This window comes from Bombus flavifrons, chromosome 18, assembly GCF_040668555.2.
Source record: "Bombus flavifrons isolate JBK064 chromosome 18, iyBomFlav1_principal, whole genome shotgun sequence".
In the NCBI taxonomy this organism is placed as follows: domain Eukaryota; kingdom Metazoa; phylum Arthropoda; class Insecta; order Hymenoptera; family Apidae; genus Bombus; species Bombus flavifrons.
In genome coordinates, this window is record NC_138459.1 from 3237163 (window position 1) to 3255923 (window position 18761).

Below are 18761 nucleotides of genomic sequence, written 5' to 3' on the forward strand. Positions count from 1 at the left end.
TTTGAAGAGGCAAACAGGCGATTTTAGGGGTAGTAGAGAAGGGTGAGTAACTGTACGTACGATCGATGAACATTTGCATCCGTTTGTTAGCATCCGTGGAAGGGTTGATTTTTATGGAAAATCTCAGCTTTGAATTTTTGAAGGAAAGCGAAGATGCTAGCATAAAGGGGTAGACGGGTGGGTTATCGTATTGAAAATACGATGAAAAATACGACGAAGTACGATATGTTGAAGATTGTAAAGGCGATGAGAAAGCACATGTTTAACGCGAGATACAATTGAATCTAGAAATTGTTTTCTTGCAAGAGAGAAAAAAGAATAGAAAATATGATTTCTTCCCCCTATAGTCCTCGTAAGATATGTCGAGGTCGTTGAAGTTTAATGCGAAACGAGGTCGAAGAATGTTCGAGCAAAGAAAAGAGAATATATTTTGCGGATGAGTTACTATTAAAATGTATACGACCGAGGGATTGCTGCTTGAATGATTTAATATATAATACATATTAAGAACATGTCGAAGTCTATTGGAGTGTTCAGTCATATAATCCAATGGAATTAGATTAAGTAAATAAAAGTTGAAGCGTAATCTCCATCATTTTCAAGATACCCTTCTAATAGCCAGAGTTTCCCCGTCGAGTGTAATTTTGCAAGAAACTTTTTTCACGATTCGAGTTTCGTAATCTCTCGTAAGGGGTTTCCGCGTAATGAGTGCAACCCTTTCTGCTGAACTTTTAGTACCGTTGCCTGGCGTGAATTAAGACTGCCATTGGCTCCTTTGGGATCGGATTTTTTTTAATTATCTTAGCTGCGTTATGCCTCTCTTTTTTTTTTTTTGAGTGGAGCCTCGGCTCCCACCGTCTCGCAACGATAAATGACACGCAGCTGGTACTCATCGTCCGAATAATCTTTTGCCTGGAATATTTAAGATTTGATAAAAAGAAATCTTCGAATCGGCATGGAAGCGTTGTATCTGCACAAGTCTGTATTTATTGGAAAATCTATCTGCTCCATATAAAACACCCCTATAGGATAACGAGGCGATAAATATCGACCCATTACAGCGACAGAGGGTGTTATCGAAAACGTGCGTTTGAGAGCAATAAACTTTGAGGGTAATAAATTTCATTGTAATCCACCGGTCAAGGTTAAGAATCCTATATTTTTAACATCCACTCGATAATTCTTAACTATCGTCGCACCAAAGGACGTAAATCTTACGAGGGTTTGTTTAGCTTTCTGTTCGTCGCTCTTAAAAAATAATTATCATAAACGTTTCCATGAATTTCGAGGCACAAATCTAACAAACCTATTTCCAACTAAATATCTAGAGAACCATCTTACACCCTCGTCACATAATTAAAATATGCTCTGTCTTTTGACTTTCTCGATTTCGTTTAAGCTTCTCGCATGAACTACTGTAAAATTTGCATAAAGCCAGCAACATTTCGTTCGACTTGCGATCGTTGTGACAGCGATGGCGCGTAATCGTCGAGAATCATGGGATTTTTAATTCGATTACACGGCGAAATGCGTGCTCAGGGCTGAACTGGACGACGTAAATGGTAAATGGACGGCTTCTGCGAAGCGTTTCATAGAAATGGCATAACACAGCTACCCCTCGCTGGGGTTAAATACGGCAGGGAAGCAAGAGCTTTCTCGTGTCCGGCTGTTGCGCACCCTCGACCAATCTCTTCTGTACACACCGATGTTGGCTAGCGTGTTTTTCACGCGACCACCCCTTCTCTTCGCCCTTACTTCGCCCCACGACGATAATATTCCTCGTGGCACGTCCTGCCCACATTTCGCCAAGCTTTACCATTACCGTCTCTCTCGCTTTCTCCGTAGGTCCGTGTCGTTCTACCTATCGTCTCAAGAAACTGGTCGACCTTTTGTGTCGCATAAATGGTCAGGATTTGTGTATCGACCATTGGGATAAGATGTTTCGCTTTCCAGAAAGAAGATCGTGACACGGTAGTTTGTTGGGAATCATTGTGTAGATACGTGTCGAACAGCTCGTTTACGGAATATGAATATAATTACAAGCTTTTCTGCTACTTTCTTACAATTTATTATTTTATATACAGCGGAATTTCTTTTATCTGAATTTATCGGGAGATGAACAGTTCATACAATAAGAATTCAATGATTTTCCCAGTTATGTACTCTCCTACTATCTCTGTGACTAGATTCAATTCCAGTTTGACCAGACACTAGCTGTAATCTGGTTCCAACTTTTATGTGGAAATTTAGATATCTATTAATTTATTGAACGGTATCTGATTATGAGTTCAAAATATACGGACTTGTTTTGATTTCAAACGATAAAGATTGAATCGATATGAAAATTCTTAAAGTACTTCGTTGCGAAAATATTTTCCTTTACGTCTCACGGTCTCTCTCTTACACGCTGAATCGACGCGTTTCCTCTCTCCGTTCAAGCGTCGTTCACCGATTCGCCGTAAACTCACCCCCAGAGATTTGGCTCCGCAGACACCTCCAGAGAGCATTTCCACGTTTTCCACCTGCAGTCTCGATTTCGATATTTACGTTCAGCGCGACGAATCGAAATTCATAGGCACGCCCACGATTGAATTTGCCGACCTGAGAAAAGAACCGTGATGGACTGAATCTCCTCAAAATGTTTCCGTGCATTCGACTTTTTCTGTATCGTTCCAACGGGAAAAATTCGTAAAAAATGATTTTAATAATAAAGACATCGCCATGGTTGCTTTGGCCAAAATGACGAGAAACATCATCGATATAGGAACGGGAACGTGTTTTCCAAAGTAGCAAGCTAAGAGGCCATATTATAGGTCGGTTAACGGCTGTACAAGGTACCGAACTTAATACCTGGAGCGATATATATTAAAAATATTTACATACAGCCACGTTAACGAGATATAGGTATGGCATTGTCAATGAGTATTCCCTTTCTTTCTGTTTCAGGCTGATGTTTTTCTTTATAAACCTGTAAATAAAAGGCCTCAAAGTGTACGGCGCCGTGGAGAAGACGTTTCACCCGTTCGAGCTGTGCAGCAGGTGAGTCAAATCTTTCTGGAAGCCTAGATCGTTTCATATAATTTCGATCCTAACAGAAAGTGGATGATTTATTGAAAAATGTTCTGTACATTTAAAATATATATATATATCATACTTAGTTACGTATAATACTTCGACGAAATTGATCGAATTCCTCGTTCGATGGCAGTTGTAAAATTTAGAAGCGCGTGTTTGATTTAAATCGAGTCTACGATACCAGCCATAAAATTATAAGATTGTCGCGAAATATTATTGTTGAAATTTGCGAGAAGAAAGTGGCACAGATAACGCGCCTAGGACGAAAGTAAGACACGTGGGAGTAACGTAACGTGGCGATCGATCCGAGAGACGCGATATCTATAAAACACTTTCGATTGGATGTGTCACCGTTTCATGGTGTTTGCTAATGTTTCAGGCTTTCCCGCGTGTTCCAGCCGGGAACACTGGCCGGTATACAAGGTGAGTTGCGCACGCGTCTATTTCTGTTATATTCCTTTCTTTTCTTCTTGTTCAAATGAAACCATTACTCGCCCACGGTACGTTCGGTAAACGTTTCAATCCTCTTAACACCGATCCCTAAAATTCATTTTATTGAATTTACGAACTCGTTGCACCTGGAAAATGTCCGATCGCAGTGACACTTGGCAATCGACTATGAAACGATTTCTAAACGAAGCGACAGACACACTTGGATATTAAAAAAGAAAGAGAATCGACGCGCGAAACGATGAAAAGAAGCGAGGAACACGAAGAAAACAGTGATATCGTGAATTTTTAAGGCGATACGATCACCCCCGACGTCTCGTTCGGACTAGACGAGTTAATTCGTTGCTTGTAGCCGACCTCGAAACCTCGAGCTAAAAAGTCGACGATAACGTACTGTTTCCTAGGTACGTACTTGCCGTAAACAGAGGATTGTATACAACTGCGTCGCACTAAAAGCTACTAAACCGCGCATACTACCTATAAATGGGCGGGTTGCTATAAAGCCCATTCATGATCGCGTCGTCTGTACAACAAACGTCAGGTGGCTCGCGCCTCCCCCGCGATTTATCGCACTTCTATTCGAACGAGAGTCTCGTGCTTCCCATGTACTTCCTACGCAAGCACAATAACACACTACCCCGATATCGGTGCAGACAGTGATTCGATATATTCTACTTCAAGTAGAAGTAGTACATTATTTAAGAATAAGCAAAGCAACGATATATTATTGACTACTATACGAAGGGAATCGATTTGGTTGGTAATCTTATAAAACGAGATTCGCCAACTGGTTAGTTCCGATAGCGAAAGTTTTAATTTTCTAATAGATATTAATGCAAGGAGAAGAATACAATCCTAACTGCATGACTCAATATTTAAATTATTTAGCACGATATTATTCGTCTGTCTCTCCAAGTTAACCTATTATGAAACAGGAAACAATGATTAAATAACAGGAATTTAGAACAGTGATATGCAACATATACAGCTTACAGTGTTTTCTTCGACTCTTGTTACCACTCTCGGTACGATTCTCAACGCTATTCGGTAGGTAACACGAACTTAGGACAGTGATATACAACTTATACAGTTTACAATGTTCTTTTCGATCCTAGTTACCGTGTTTCCCTACAATTCTCGACATTGTTTTCTACGCTACTCTAATCCGCTGGAATTCTCTTGCAACCCTCGCAATTGTTTAGCAGTTGCCTATTTTACTACGTTTTCGTGTGCAAACGGTATGGACGACTCGTAGTCAAACACACCTTTCTTAATTACCCTTAAATCGTAAACGGGTCTACAGTCCTGTTATATTAAGCCTATGTTGTTCTTTTTCTCTGAAGTACATGGGGACATATCCTAGAATTATCCCCAAAAACCTTTCCACGGTACTACATTTTAAATACCACTTATTGTAAACAAGATTTCCTTCATAAATTTACTTCAGGGAGGTTTGTTAACGGAATGGCTTGACAAGTAGAGGTACCGATTTTATGTATTATGCGAAAAGAAGAATGAAATGTTAATTACAACTTGGAAACTTGGAAAATTCTGACCCACCATTTCTTTACGTAATCTTCTCGCAAAGTCCGTGCAGTTGTCGTAAAGTTTTCCGCGGCGCGAGGCTGCCACCTTTTCGATATTTGACGTTGATCGTTAGAGGCCCGTGGTTACGAGGGACGATCGTGACCGTTTAGAAACGAAGTCAGCGTGAACGTCGTAGTCGTGTGGACGTTGGAACTCAAAAGAGAAATTTATAGATTTCTCGCGAGTTATTGCACCAATAATAAACTCTCGCTAATGGATCAATTACGTAACCGAAGGCTATCGTCCATTTGCAGGTATGTATATCGAAGTCAGGTTCAATCACCTTTTAACGTCATCGTTTATTACTAGTTTCAAGTTCAATCTGTTCATAAATAGTCCGAAGGAGCTTCTAATGTCAAGTTTACTCACGTCGAGTATCTCATTCAAATATACTCATATGCCTTCTGTTGCACAATTTCACCGAGGACTTTTTTATCTACACCTTTTGTGTTGCTACGTAATGTTAAGGCCTTTGCCCTTCCGTCGATAAAAGATGCAAATCGTACAGTTAAGTATACAGAAAATGTCAATCCGTGGGAACTATCCAAATATAGACTATGCACGGTGAATCTCCATTTATTGCAATGAAATGTTAGTTTCCGCAAGGTTGAATCAACTCTTGCTCATTGGCTCTGCTTATCTGAACACTGACCATATGTATTCTAGTTACCTGAACAGTTTACTCCTCGATGGATTCAGATAAACGAATAGGTTCTAAAGTCCAAAGTTTTACTCGGTCGCAACTTGAAATTGACTCGGTTGCTTTAAAAAGGCTCGACGATGGACACCAGCGTTGTATAGATTTGCCGATAAACCTAACGGGCGTTCGAATAATTTGATAATTCGTTTGCCGATTAAGAAGCATCACACGTCGAGGCGCGATCTAGTGGCGCGCGAGCCTGATGGACAGATGGAAGGCGTATGTGCCACCGGAGTTGTTGTCAGACCGTTTTACTTTACTGCCCCATAAAAGTACCGAGATTTAGACTGCAATACTGCCATGACGTATTGTCGGCACTTGTGTGCGTATGCACGTACACGCGTCGTTACAACGTGTGCGTCGATTCACGCACCGTAGTGAGATCGTGGCGGTCGCGAGACATCGTCCGTTCCTCCTTTCGCGCGTGACGTCACGCGTGCAGAACAGCGGAAAACGGTCGAGGACTCGGTCATTCGTCCGCGCGACTCCTTCAATCAATTCTCAGTGTGGTTGCGTCGGAGAACGTGGCCATAATTATGTTCGCGCGTCTACGAGGAATTGCTGAACATTGATTTACCGATATGGAACTGTAACGTATTACGATTACGATATTTTCACTATCACGATAATTCTGTTGTTGTTGTTGTTGTTGTTGAGTTTAGACTCGATGGATTGAAAAATATAAGGTTTGAACTAAAACGAATAGTTGCAGCGACTATTTGGAGTAAAAATCAGGACGATAGATAACTCGGGCAATTCGAACGATTACTCGGTGTTGAAGCCACATGATTGTAAACAAATAATTTAACAACGATAACGGCTAGTCGTTATTCCGCGAGATAATGGGTATCGTAAAAGACGCAGTGTTCGATGACGGAACTTGCCGAGGATCGACAAAAGTTGCGACCACGAACGACCGCGATATAAGTATAACAATCGAAATGACGTTAGTCTTGGAAAATTGAATTATTTCGATTTAAAATATCGGACAGAAGCAAACGATCGAGAAAGAGAAAGACGAAACCTACTTCTTTGGTTAAGGACGAAATTTTACGAGCTCCCGTGTCTTATTTATCGCGCGTTGGAGGCGCGAAAAAAGTGGAAAGGCGCGGTAGACTACCGACGCGAAAATTTTGATTCGTGGTAACCCGAGGGACGCGAAAATTGTACGCGGGATAGTCGAAGAGGCACCTGCTGTTCGACGATCGGATTACGATCCGGTTCAAATCGTTTCTTTCGTTTTATTTTCGTCTCTTTCTTTAGCCAAGAGTCGTGCTCGCAGTGGAGAAAACGCTTGGAAGCGCGAAAGAAGTGGCTCGCGCGATATCGAGATTTTCGTGGAGAGGCCCGCGCGTATACGTGCTTCGCTGCGTTTATGCAGGCTGATTCTCGCGCGATGCAGAGAAGGGAGAGAGGCAGATTAGAGTGCGATGGACGAGGGTAGGAAAGGGGTTCGGGGCTAACGGCTTGGCAGAGCACGAAGTGGTAGGGGGAAGAGAGACGTGTCCGTCCAGGGTTTGGTTGTCAAACGATCCGAGAGATCGCGCTCGTGTCGCGTTCTGCCCGTTTGCGCGTCGAGCCGCGGGCAGAGCTCTCAGTTGACGCTCAGTTCGGCTCAGCGAGGCCAGAGAGAAGAAAGGGAGTCTTTTCATGTGTGTAAACACCGCGCGTGTGTGTATCATCGTAGCCTGCCAGGGTTCCACGGCGATCGTGTGGCTCTCTACCTGAGATATCTAAGGCCGCGTGCACCCCACGATACCTCTCCAGGGATCTGTTACCTGACTATTCAGGACAGAGGAAAAAAAGAAAAAGGAAAGAGCGCTGAGAGAGACACTCGGTCCGATCACGAACGTACCGTTTCTCCTGGCCGCGGTGATCCTTGACGCGAGCACGTCTACTGGGATTTCTGCGATTCGTGGATAGCGCGCCTCTCGCCTCGTGAACGGTCGCATAGAAGGAGAAAAGACGTCGAATCGAAATCGAAGGATATTTAAGGAGGATAGGGTGAAAAGGCGAGAACAAGTGGCCGGTGGAGACGAAGTGCGCGCTGAAGTGGACGTCGCGTGTGTATTCGAAGAGAGTAATGAGCAGCGTGACAGTTTCCTTTGAGGAAGGAGACGGGACGACATGCAGCTCGAGCATGGTCCGGACCGGGACGACGATAGCAAGATCGGTCGAGCAGTGAAAGAAACGTGCTCGTGCCGTACGGACGACGTGACGTGCTCGGACCCGAGAAGACCACGATTGCCAAGTGTCCTGGTCGCGACATGTTTCAACCGCGTACCGCTCGTTGATCGTTTCGAGGATCCATCGTCGCCGGTGACGTCCGGCGATCGCGAAGTTACGTGGAACGCGCGAAACGAGATCGACTGATCGCAAGAAGAAGAGACCGAATTAAAATCGTAGTTTCACGCCCGTTACGCATATCGTTACGCGTTGATAAAATAACAAAGCTGCAACGACTTATCGGCTAGATAAGTTAACTATTTTCCCGAACGATCGTTTCTAAAGGAGTGCTGTGTCATTTTTTGTTTTTGTTCGTTCCAACGTCGCGCGTGGCGCATTCATCGTTGGACCTGATCATCGTCATCGTCATCGTCATCGTCGTCGCTGTTCGATCGCTGGATCGTTTGGACATCGATATCGGAATTCGACCCGCTGACCGATCCTCATCGACGACGTTTCTGCACGTGGCTCGACCTGCTTGCCGCCCGTCAACCTCGATCAACCTCGGTCGTCGTCTTGGACGCGTTGTCGCGGTGGTGGTGGTGGTGGTGGTGGTGGTGCATGGACCTTTTCTCGACGGATTTGCTACGCACTTTATCGCGCCCCTGGGCGCCTCCTTCACTGTCTATCCCTGTCTCGCTCCGTCTTCTTCTCTCGTCGCTCTCGCCCTCGCGCGTTCTCTTCGTCTCTCCTTGCCTCGGTTTCTCTCTTTCTGGATTGCCGTGTGCCGTCTCCCTCCACCCCACGCTTACCTACCCCTCCACCTGTCTGCCGCGCCGCTGCACACCCTCTCTACCCTCCGCCAACCCTACTCACACGATCACGTACACCCGTACAATTTTCCCTATCCCCACCTACCGCGCGCCTTCTCTACCTTCCGCACGCGTTTTCTTTATTTATTCCGCGATTCCACGGAGCAACGCAACGCTTCGCACACGATGAAACGCGCGGTTCTTCCGTCCTCGCCTTTTTGAAATCGTCGTCTCGCGTGCCAATTTGTGCACGGGACTCGCCGCGGTATTTCCAACTGGTCTCGCTCCCTGACCATTGGTTACATTTGCTGCCGATTTCGTCGGCCACGCTCGACGAGACCGTCTCGTAAAATCGACGCGAATAACTACCGTTCTGCTGCTTCTCTCGCTCCCCCACCTCCCTCCTCGTCGCCGTCATTCTCGCGGCCTCTGCCGTTTTCTTCTCTTTCTGCCCCTCGTTCGCCTCCTACTCCTCTTCCTCCTCCCTCTCCCCCCTGCCTTCCTCTACCTGCTGCTCCTTCATCGCGTACGGTGTCTCGTTTTGTCGGACTAACGTTACTCGCGACGTTATATCGGCTCGCTCGTGTCCGTCCTTGGATCGCATATGCACGTCGTAAACGCGACCGCGTGAAACGACGATGCGATCGCGTTTGCCGGTCGACTGGTGAAAAATCGATCCGGTATTCCCGCGCTTGGTCCGCCGCTGCCACCGTCTCCCGGACAACGCCGACGATCGCGGCCGGATCGGCCACGGAATCGGCCGCGTCGCGACCCTCGTTCCACGTCGACATCGCCACCGTCCCGGGCGTCGTCGTTATAACACCGGCAATCACCTGTCACCATCTGCACCATCGCCGATCACGTGGCTTGCTCGACGGCGACGCTGTACGACAATGTTCACGCCGCGCCGCTGTGCGGCTCCGGCGTGGGCCACCCTGGCTCCGTCACGCCGATGGGGTCAGCCACCGGAGCGGGGAATTCCACCGGGGTGACCTGGTGGGCCATGATGAACGGTTCCCTCTACGAGGACAGCCCGCCACCGGTCCCGCCAACAGCCTCGAGCCTCGTATCGATCCAGCAACAACAGCAAGCTACATCGACACCGGCTTCCCATCAGCAAGCCACTACACCGACCTCACCAGCTGCACCGGCTTCCTCGGCTACGAGCGCGCCTTCGGCGCCCACAGCCAGCGCCAGCTCGACATCGCCGAGCGCCTCCTCGGTGGCGAGCAACAGCGCGCCAGGCCCGCTCCATATACCCGCCAAGAGGTTGACCGCCACACCAGCCGCTTCCTCTTACGGCGAAGTCGGCTGCGTCGAGTCCACCGCCGCGCCCGCCGCTGGACCAGCGGGTGTCATTCGTCATTCCCATTCGTCCTCGGCTGGCTCCCAAGGAGGTTGGAGTTACAGTCCCCATCATCCCCAGGACTCTCACTACTCGTCTGCCGCAGCCGCGGCTGACTCCCTCAATCATCACCAAACCTACGGGGGTAACAATCCCCCGACCTATTACAATCTGGCGGCTGACCCTACCTCCACTTCCGGATCCTCCAGGGACAACCGGAAAGCCAGCACGCTCAGCTTCTGGTCGCCAGCCGCGGCGACAGCGGGTTCCGCCGCCACCGCCGGCTCCACTTCCGACTACAAGTCCTATAACTCGGCCGGTGTCGCCACCACCAGCTCCTCCAGCGGGGCTGGCTCTTCCTCCGCGGCTACGGGTGCCACGGATCCGGCCGTTTCTTCCTGTCATCAGAGCTTCTCTCAGAGCTGGTGCAATTACGCGCCGTACACCACGGCTAGGCATCATCATCCGGTCGACACGGCTGGCCATCATCATCCTCACTCGCAAGCCGGGGTCCCGTATTTGGCGCCGTCCGCGGCGGACGACCGAGGAAGGGTCACTGCCGCGATGGTAGCCGCCGAAGGCGCTTTCCCGCATGACGGATACGGTGGCCTTAGGAATTACGGGGCGCCCGAACCTGTTACCTCCAGTCCGTACCCACCTCCAGGTAAGCATCGACTCTGTCTTCTTTTTCATCTTTAATCTACCTTTTTTCCTTCCAGTAGGATCCGCCGCTAAGGTAACGTATACATTCATTCGATGGAATAGGTTCTAACGTAACTCGTGAACCGCGCAAAATTTGTTTGCTCGTAAACGCAAGGTCATCCACTGTACGTGCTCCGGCGAGTCCGCAGGGAAACGAAACGTCGTCCAAAAGTCACGAGATCGTGCTTCGAATCTCTTCTAGCTCGGCCTTGAAACGAGTCAGCGAGAGAGAGAGAGAGAGAGAGAGAGAGAGAGAAAGAAAGAGAGAAAAGAGTAAGATCGAGAGGGATGTACAGAAAATTTAAATGGTCGAAATTCGCGAAGATCCTGACCTGTCACACTAGCGATTCAGTCATCGTTCATTCACGTATTTGGTCGTTCTCTTTCGTCCCCACTCGACGTCCTTTCCTCGGGATCCTGGAACCCATGAAACGTCGCATGAGCAACAACGAACCACGGCAGGTTTATTGGCGGCCGTAACTCGTAAACTCTGGCGTGCGCCTCCGATCAGCTGATCCGTTCCATGACCCGTGCAGCCGTTCATTCTTCTCTTACTGACGGCCATTCTCGCTTTCCTTCTTGCAAACGCTGTCGCCAATTTCTTTCCGCGTATCCATCCATCTTTCAGTTCGTCCTGTTTCAGCTTTTAATTCGTTTGGATAATTTTCACCCGTTGTACATCTATGGAACGTCTGTAGGTCCTTGCTCGGCTACTTGCATAACCAGTCGGAACTCTGTCGGCGTTGAAAACATATGCAAACGTACTGCTGACATATTCAATGCCATGACCGAATCGTATTTTCCTCGTCGCCAAAGAGTCGTAGCGGAACGGGAAGATTGGCTCGGTTCAGAGCTACGAGCTGGAGATTTTGATCGGCAATAGAATATTATACAGAGGTCGGTGGAATGTACGCGCGTCGCTCTTCGAAATCGTAAAGAATAGGAAAATACGAGACACGGTAGTTGCTCATACGGCCAAGCTCGGCCCGATAAACGAGATAACGTTCGCGTGATCCTCTCGACTCTCGGCCCCGAAGTTAATCGTATGCGTGGTAGGGAGGTGCACGCGCAGGCGTGCGATCCATACAAAGTAACAGAATACGAGCGCCGCGTATAGTTTAACCGTCCCCCAATAGATGGCAGCTCCATTATCTTTGTTCGTCTGTCTGGTATACGAGACCGCGTCGTCGCGGCATCGTCTTCAACGTAGCTTTTCCCGAATGCTTCCGACCAAACGGTAGCGCGGTTTTCGGACAAGTTGCGCAGACCGCGACAGCTGCCGCTGTTCACGATCCACCGTTCGCGACCGATCAGATAACATCTTCCTGGTTGGGTAACGTTATCGTCATAAGAAGACCGGTTGCAACGAAACGACGCGCGCTCGCCGTTTAAAAGCCACTTTGCAACTTTAAACGACGTCCTATGTTTCGCTTTTTAATTTATCGCGCGCTTTTCGATCCCCTTGGTCGTGTCTAATTAGGGGTATTTCGAGTTACGATCTGATCGCGCGAGCCATCGTTGATCGTACACCGTCCCCGATGTTTTATCTTTCCAGTTTCTATTCGGTTAATTTCTGATCGAAGACTCGATTCGTCCACCTTCGAAATTAACGCTTCGTCTTTCGCGTTAAACCGTTCTGCTAAATTGAAATTACAACAGACAGTCGTATCTAGATGGTCAGAGAGGAGGGAAGCTTTCGTCGCGTTGATATCAGTAAATCGTGGACAGTGGTTGTTTCGAGGGTTGGCGCGATAACCGTAACACGCTCGTTGCTGGCAGCACGCCTGCCGCAAATCGATACGTCATTTATCCCGCAGTTCCGTGTGCCCCTTTACACGTCCCTACCGTGCATTCGCATTCGTAAGAGTTCCGACCTTCGTTAGAACGATCAGCGTGTTCCAACATTTTATTGGGCGATACATCTTTTTCTCTCGCTTATGCAATCGGGTTCGCGAAACGAAACGAACGAAAGCGAAAGTATAAGTATAGAACGAATAGAAGAGGATAGGCGGATGACCAGAGGGAGGATATTACGCGCTCTAATAAGATAGGAAGAAAAGACGTAACTCGGATCAGTTTCCGAATCCTCTATAAAAAAAAAGAGAGCGGAAAATGTTTGGTACATTTTTCCCGATCTTGCTATGTTTTAATCGATCGTTTACAATAAGACATTTTTAAAGTTATGGCCGAGGAGAAGGATGGAAGATTTTCTCAAAAAACGATAACAAAGAGCGAGTCTTTAAGTTCGACCGCCGCACGTTAAAATTTATTCGTCTCTGGACGATCGCGCTATTTCGGTTGTAAATAAACTCACCTATTTTCGGTTGCTTTAATAAAATTCCTCGTTGGAACGTGTTTGTTAGGAAATAACAATCCCGAGGAGGACATAGGAGCGTTTTGAGAATCGAGACACGGTTGTGAATAACGTCGATGAGATTCAACAAGGGGAATAATAGCAGGTGGGAAAGTGCGATTTAGTTGCGCTCACGAGCGTGTAACGTTGCCAGGCTCACGAGGCTGTTGCATTCGTAGCTTTGCAACGATTACTCGCCATCGTTGTCCGTACTTGGGTTAAAGATAGACGGACAGGCCGACCGCTTTCGTAATCCCTTCGTTTCATGCACGCTACGTTCGAGTATCGGGCGACCTCTTCCAAAAAGACGTTATTTATATCTCACCTTTACTACGCACCTAATTTACAAGGACTTCTAGCATCGGCGATCTTTTTTTATAATAGTTCTACGTCGAACAACGAACGATAAGACAATGTTTCGATCGTACAGTACCTTTTGTACCGCGAATCAAGACAGACGGAACATACAATACGAACGAGATTAACCTCTCACGACCGTAAATAAATTTTTAGATTACGCGACTTATTACTTTTGACTAAAACACAATATATCCGAATTTATTGTCGTAAAATTAAAAAAAAAAAAATTATTTACGAGAGGAACGAAACTCTTTTTTTAAAATTGAAATTTATCGTCGATTCCTGGAAGTCGTTGGACGTTGTTATCGTCGTCGAACGTTTTAATTGACAAATAGAAAAATTCGCGAGGCAAACGATCGCGCGATTCGTGCACGGTCTTGAACCACCGCTGCACCGGCTACGACGGGAAATGTACTAACAGTACCATGTTTCGCGTTTCCATTTCATGTTTTCCGGCCGGTTAGTACGCCCGGTCCAATTATATCGGCTCCTCGGCCCGTCGCGTCGCGTCGCGTCGCGTCGCGGCCAACCCTTTGTGCAAGTATGTGCCTCACGTATTTACACGATACACGCATTCGTCAAATGCACGCTGTAGCGCCAGGAAACGCTTTGGGTGTGAATTTCACCATTTCCCGACCTCGCATCCTCTTAATCAGCGAAATTTTAATCAAAGAAACTTCGTTATTTCAGGGATCCTTTTACCCCTTGGAATTATTATATTCGTTATGTCAATATTCGTCGTATGAATTTGAAATCACAATTTTCTTTCTTCTTCCGTTTTCGATATTTTAAAGATCGAATTAGCCTCACTTGCACGTTTACGATGCTGTACTGAGAAACCAGTTTAAAACTCGTACCTAGTAAATGCAATTATTAACCTCTCACGGAAAATTTAATATCGACTATAACTGTACCAGTTTTCCCTCTCCTCGACCGGAGCACGATCGCGAAGAGATACTTTTAAATTAATTAACCCCTTCGAGACTATCGGAAAAATACATGCCAACGCAAACTTCAGTTCTTTCCGAATAAGTTGTTTACGACCGGTATTCGTGACGTATTTCACGCAGATAGCGTCAGGTTCATAACATAACTTGAAAAATTGTGTAAACAGTGTTTACTATAAAAGACACATCGCATTATATATCCCAATTTCAAAAATATGCTCGGCCTTATCTTCTTTAACCGCCCAACGTACTACGTTAAAATATCATTATATGGCGTTTGTTGTTGGTTATTAACGGGAAAAAGGTTCGTTTCGAAAGGGTTAATTCCAGAAGCCTGTATAAATATCAATAAAGCATCGCTCACGATATTGGAATATACATACGTCGATCAATACGATCACTCGAGTATTACGCTTATCGACTTTTAATTGAGATTTTCTTCTCTCTTGTTAATGTCATCAGGATATGTTGTCGTATTCAGGGTACTAATTCCAAATAGTAAACAGATCGGTTCATCTGTCGGGAAATCGGGAGACAGTATCACGGTATCGATCGGTCTGTTTGGTTCGGTTTATAACACGTAACCAGTGTCGATAGAGATTTCACTAGGAACAAAGACTAACGGTATTATATAGTTACGCGCCGATACGTCGACCAACGAACCGATGTGTTTGCTCTCGTTTCTGTCCACTTGTACGGATCTAATAATTCGACGAGCCGCGGAAAAAGGGAACGGGTATGGTGATTTTCTTTGTCCGGGGCAGATTGGGATGGTAATTGCTATCGAGTAGCAACGGATCGAGTGAAGGTTATTATTTTAATCTCGTATAAATATATTATTGTGAAAATTTGATTACTTTCGATGAGCGCAATCTCAATATCGAGGCAAATTTATTCATCAGCTATATTCCTAGCTAGCAACTAGGTTGTTTGTTACCGGCAAACTAATTGTGTTAAGTGATGTGGGGTTCCTCCCCATCTTCGTTGTTTCCCGCAGGTTCCCTGGCGGGAGTCGGCGTCGGTGTCGGCGTACCCGGGATGGGCGTTGGTTGCGGAAGCTCGAACCCTCTGGAATGGACCGGTCAAGTGACGGTACGAAAGAAACGCAAGCCGTACTCCAAGTTCCAGACGCTCGAGCTTGAAAAGGAGTTCCTGTTCAACGCGTACGTGTCGAAGCAGAAGCGTTGGGAGCTCGCGCGCAACCTAAATCTAACCGAGCGACAGGTGAAGATTTGGTTCCAGAACCGACGAATGAAGAATAAGAAGAACAGTCAACGGCAGTCGCAGCAGCAGAATAACAACAACAACAGTAGCGCCAACAACGCGAATCATCACGCGGCGACCGGTAGCCACCACCATCCGAGCGCCGCACATGCGCCACCCTCGAGTCACCACGTGGTCGCGCAGGCGCACCACGCAAACGGTTCCGCGAAGCATCATCAGTGACCCGTGGCCTTCTCTGGGGTCGTCTTCGGCCATCATCATCATAGCCATGGCTCAACGAACGGTTGCGTCGGAAATGGGACTGGAACCGCGACCGGGACCACGACCGGGACCGGAACCGGGACTGGAAACGGCACTGGTCATTCCGGCGGCCACGCGAGTCTGGTTACAGGTCACAGCCACACGCTTCACGCGCCCCAACCTCAAACGCCTCTGCCGACCCACGCCGCCGGTGCCTCCAACACCGTCACGCCCCCCACCGCTGTCGTTCATCCTCACATTCACGCACATGCTCATCATCATCAGTTGGCGCACGTGGCTCAGCAGTATCCTGCGCTTCTTCATCAGACGCCTCATGGCCTGGCTGCCTGAACGCGAGATCCTTCAGGTTTCGACGCCCCAGAGAAATCGTGGATGAGTCGTGCCATCGTACACGGCTCGACCTTGCAACGCAACTTCTTCATCACCGTCGTCGTCGTCGTCGTCGTCGTCGTCGTCGTCACTGGAAATCGGCATCCACGACAACGTCGGATAGATAGATATGTACCCGCACACTTATCGAAATTTGTTCAGCAGCTATTCAAAGACTGCCTATCACTTGTAAGGAAAGATAATGTTTCGCGAGTAGTATATTATTATTATAATATTATTTTATTATTATTATTATTATTATTATTATTATTATTATTAATATTATTATTGCCGATCATCGTCATCTTTATCGTCACCCATGTTTATTGTCCAACGGAAGGAATACTGTTGTATAGAAGAGCGTGACTAATTACGGCGTCCTTGAAACGTCAACCATCAGACTCTTTTCCCGCGTGTCGGTATCAGGTGTCAGTCTTCTTCGAATAGTGCGCATTACCATATGCGGCACCAAGCAATCTGTCCAATTCGTAATTCGGTAGTACTTCCTCCAATTATATATATTATATATATAGTAAAGCAAATTAGTGTCACTTAGTGTCTGTCCTTCCCCATCTCGTCAACCTTTGTCCCTAACTGGATGAACACCTTCTGTCCTCCTTACTCCCAAGAAGCTCCTCCTCTTTCAACACCGGTCTGTACCACTTGCTCGAAACTCTCGATCGTACGTTTGCTTTGTCTTGTACTGTTCAGCTCGCGCGGTCCATCGGGAACGATTTAAAGAGAACATCGATCGGTGACAATTACGCAAGGACGGTTCAAGAAACGACGACATTGGATCCCATGGTTACGACACTGCGATTCGCCTAGGATCACAGCTGGGGAAGTTCTCTTCTTAGGGGTAAGTCTATCGAAAGATGTATCGAAAGGTGTATGTATCGAAGCGGAAGAAGAAGCGCGATCTTTAAAAATTCGATCGATAGCGCGTGCGTTTCGAATTATCGGATATAGAGATACTCGCGGTGTTGTTAAGAAATTGGAATATTTCGTTTTGTTAAATTTTACATTTGTTTGTTCGACACGCGAAACGTTGATCGCTACTGTCTGTGATCTCGCGGAAAATACTAATATTTGCAGAGACGATCTTGATCGAACTACTATTATCGTATCTCTCGACCGTTGTCCGGTATTAGTTTAATTTCTCGGTGTACTTTGTCGTTGTCATGGGATCCAATGCGCTTTCCTTTTTCGACATTTCAGCCGAACAGTGGGACGTAGGCCGATTTCCGATTCTGTACTATCCCGATAAACATTAGCGAATTCGATTTGCGCATGTTCGTTCGATCGCTGACGACTTGCAACAGGGTGAAACGATTTAGATCCAAACTCTGGATCTTTGTAGATAACTTCTGTACTTCCTGTACGTTTCATCCTGCGGGAGGCCATCAGCTAGGGAATCGTTAATAGAAATCAGAGAGATCAAAGTGAGAAATTAAGACTGGGCCCGTTCGTAGTTCTCGATGCAGCGACTTGCGAGGACAAAAGTGACGAAAGTCACGGCCATCTCGCAAACGATTAGGTCGAGGATGCGTCTGAGGCGGACCTAGTCCAAAGCAACCATGCGTTCGAAGAATTAGTCTAATTATGTCCAGAGTGTTGTATTCGCCTACCAAGGATTGCAAACTAGTACCTATAATTCTTATATTATATGTAAAAAATCGACTTAGATTTAAAGGCATACCTAGTGGACTGTGGAGTGGTCGGGAGTACTATTCCGAGACTGAGTTTAGGATATCCGTTGTGGAACTAGCGGTACGCCAATGAGTCCTCACGATCGACAAGAAATCGCGATGTTGAGAATGATGTTTTCATCGAGACAGAAGGAATTTGTTTGTTAGTCATTTCGATATTATTTATTTGTTGAATGCGAAATTACTGTTTTGTTTGGAAAAATTCCAGAGTTCTTACAAATATATAGATATATAATACATCTATGAAAGAATCAATTAATCGAAAGTCCAAATTTAAACATTTTCCTCATCGAGCGTTCGACATAATATTCGTCCTTGTATCTACGTAGCTATATCGTAACTTGGCAACGAACTTCGATTCTCCGAGACTCGAACGTGGATTTATCGAACGTTCGAAAAGTTCACGACACCGAAGAAAATTCAACGTGAAAAAGCTAGCGTGGCAGGTGCCGAAATTCCTCTTTCCAGATTCGAGGACGGATGTTATCTCGGCCAGCCGAATGGAAAGGGAAAACGACTGACTCGCGAGACGAGCGAACCGAACGGGCCAACCAACGAAGTCCTAAACGCGGTCTTTAACTGTAAGAGCGAAGAAGACGAAGGGTTTACCTTTTAATCGGTACGTCAGCGAGTAAGTAGGTAATTTAATCGGATGTTAAATGAAAATAAATATCCCAATGGATCTCTATTCTCTAAGGTGC

General features: G+C 46.5%; 1 protein-coding gene and 1 long non-coding RNA gene across 2 annotated transcripts in view; one reads left to right on the forward strand and one right to left on the reverse strand.

Annotated features, from left to right (window-relative positions):
• The window catches only part of LOC138189033 (Homeobox protein abdominal B), a 163967-nt gene that overhangs the window by 76883 nt on the left and 68323 nt on the right, over positions 1–18761 (forward strand). The window contains exons 7-10 of the mRNA XM_069131208.1: positions 2947–3039; positions 3455–3498; positions 9823–10799; positions 15456–18161. Coding sequence (XP_068987309.1) covers positions 2947–3039; positions 3455–3498; positions 9823–10799; positions 15456–15943 — 1602 coding nt within the window. The 3' untranslated portion in view covers positions 15944–18161. The remainder of the gene's footprint in view (positions 1–2946; positions 3040–3454; positions 3499–9822; positions 10800–15455; positions 18162–18761) is intronic.
• Positions 1–18761, reverse strand: part of LOC138189051 (uncharacterized) — a 49414-nt gene that overhangs the window by 8964 nt on the left and 21689 nt on the right. The window lies entirely within an intron of this gene.